This window comes from Sorex araneus, chromosome 4 (assembly GCF_027595985.1).
Source record: "Sorex araneus isolate mSorAra2 chromosome 4, mSorAra2.pri, whole genome shotgun sequence".
In the NCBI taxonomy this organism is placed as follows: domain Eukaryota; kingdom Metazoa; phylum Chordata; class Mammalia; order Eulipotyphla; family Soricidae; genus Sorex; species Sorex araneus.
In genome coordinates this window covers 94,482,404-94,484,595 of record NC_073305.1, presented here as the reverse complement: position 1 = coordinate 94,484,595, position 2,192 = coordinate 94,482,404, and the positions used below count along the sequence as shown (strand labels likewise).

Genomic DNA, 2,192 nt, shown 5'->3' with positions numbered 1-2,192 from the left:
ATGGCTGACAAGGAAGCAACCTTTGATGACGCAGTCGAAGGACATGTGATTAATGAAAAGTACAAAATATGGAAGAAAAACACCCCTTTTCTTTACGATTTGGTGATGAGCCATGCTCTGGAGTGGCCCAGCCTCACTGCACAGTGGCTTCCAGATGTGACCAGACCAGAAGGAAAAGATTTCAGCATTCATCCACTTGTCCTGGGGACACACACATCAGATAAACAAAACCACCTTGTGATAGCCAGTGTGCAGCTCCCTAATGATGATGTCCAGTTTGATGCTTCACACTACGACAGTGAGAATGCAGAATTTGGAGGTTTTGGCTCAGTTAGTGGAAAAATTGAGATAGAGATCAAGATCAACCATGAAGGAGAAGTAAACAGGGCACGTTACATGCCTCAGAACCCTTGCATCATTGCAACAAAAACTTCATCCAGCAATGTTCTTGTCTTTGACTATACAAAGCATCCTTCGAAACCAGACCCTTCTGGTGAGTGCAACCCAGACTTTTGTTTCCGGAGACATCAGAAGGAAGGATATGGGCTTTCTTGGAACCCAAATCTCAGTGGGCACTTACTTAGTGCTTCCGATGACCATACCATCTGCCTGTGGGACATCAGTGCTGTTCCAAAGGAAGGAAAAGTTGTGGATGCAAAGACCATCTTTACAGGCCACACAGCAGTAGTAGAGGATGTTTCCTGGCATCTGCTCCATGAGTCTTTGTTTGGTTCAGTTGCCGATGATCAGAAACTTATGATTTGGGATACTCGTTCAAACAATACTTCCAAACCAAGCCACCCAGTTGATGTTCACACTGCTGAAGTGAACTGCCTGTCTTTCAACCGTTACAGTGAGTTCGTTCTTGCCACGGGATCGGCTGACAACACTGTTGCCTTGTGGGATCTGAGAAATCTGAAACTTCAGTTGCATTCCTTTGAATCACATAAGGATGAAATATTCCAAGTTCAGTGGTCACCTCACAATGAGACTATTTTGGCTTCCAGTGGAACTGATCGTATACTGAATGTTTGGGACTTGAGTAAAATTGGAGAACAATCCCCAGAAGATGCAGAGGATGGGCCACCAGAATTACTGTTTATCCATGGTGGTCATACTACTAAAACATCTGATTTCTTTTGGAATCCCAGTGAACCTTGGGTGATTTGTTCTGTATCAGAAGACAATATCATGCAAGTGTGGCAGATGGCAGAGAACATTTATAATGATGAAGACCCTGAAGGAAGCATTGATCCAGAAGGACAAGGATCCTAGATATAATGTCTGCACTTGTGATTTTAGACTCCCCTTTTTCCCTCTCAACCTAAGATTGATTTAACACTGGTTTTGAGACACAGACTTGTTCGGCTATCTCTCTTTTTAGGTACCGTCAACAATGTTACTAGCTCAAACAGAGGGTATTTTCTAAATATTAACTGGCGGACTTGATTCAGTAAATCCACAGGCATATTTAAACTTTTTTCTGGAATTTTCTAGTAACATAGGTCTGAAGTAGCAGTGGTAAGGGGGGGCGTTTTGCGTGGTCATTTTTCTTTCATACTACATCCCCACGTTTTTCAGTGAACGCTGGAGTAAGGAAGAAAGCCAAGTGAGGTAGGTGTCTGAGCCATTAAATAGAAAATAACTGAAGATGTCCTTTTTATTCAGGAGAGGGTAGATTTAAGACACAAATTTCAACTCTTAAAATATTCACAACAACTTTCAGATGCACATTGTCGTATGTAGACCATTCTTTGTTTCGTTTCTCCAGTTAAGTCAAATTTACATGTTTCTCTCCCAATGTTTTGCTTGAGCTGTTTTCATATTATTTTCCTTTCTGCGAAATGGTTTTTTGCTTTTTAAAACTTGGGACCACCAAGTTGTAAAGATGTATGTTTCTACCTGACAGTTTTACCACAGGTAGACTGTCTTGTTAAGTCAAGAAGAGTGAATCTTAATACCTTGTATTTGTTTTTAAAATTAAATTAATCCTGCATAAAAGTTTTTTTTTTTTTTTTTTTGCTTAGGAGTTAGTCTTTGACCACTAGTTTGATATCATCTCTATACTGAGTGAGCAGTTTCACCAGCAGGCCTGTTACACTCCGTGACTAACTGTGTAATTGCTTATAATGGAATAAATTGCTTTACTACATAAATATATATATACATTTGTATTATACATATCAAATTGT

At 40.1% G+C, this 2,192-nt stretch overlaps 1 protein-coding gene across 1 annotated transcript; it reads left to right on the top strand.

Moving 5' to 3' along the window:
- On the top strand, window positions 1-1,743 carry LOC129404276 (histone-binding protein RBBP4-like). The gene has a single exon (XM_055136176.1). The coding sequence runs from the start codon at window positions 1-3 to the stop codon at window positions 1,273-1,275; it is 1,275 nt and encodes a 424-aa protein (XP_054992151.1). The 3' UTR covers window positions 1,276-1,743.
- The last annotated feature ends 449 nt before the right edge of the window (window positions 1,744-2,192 follow it).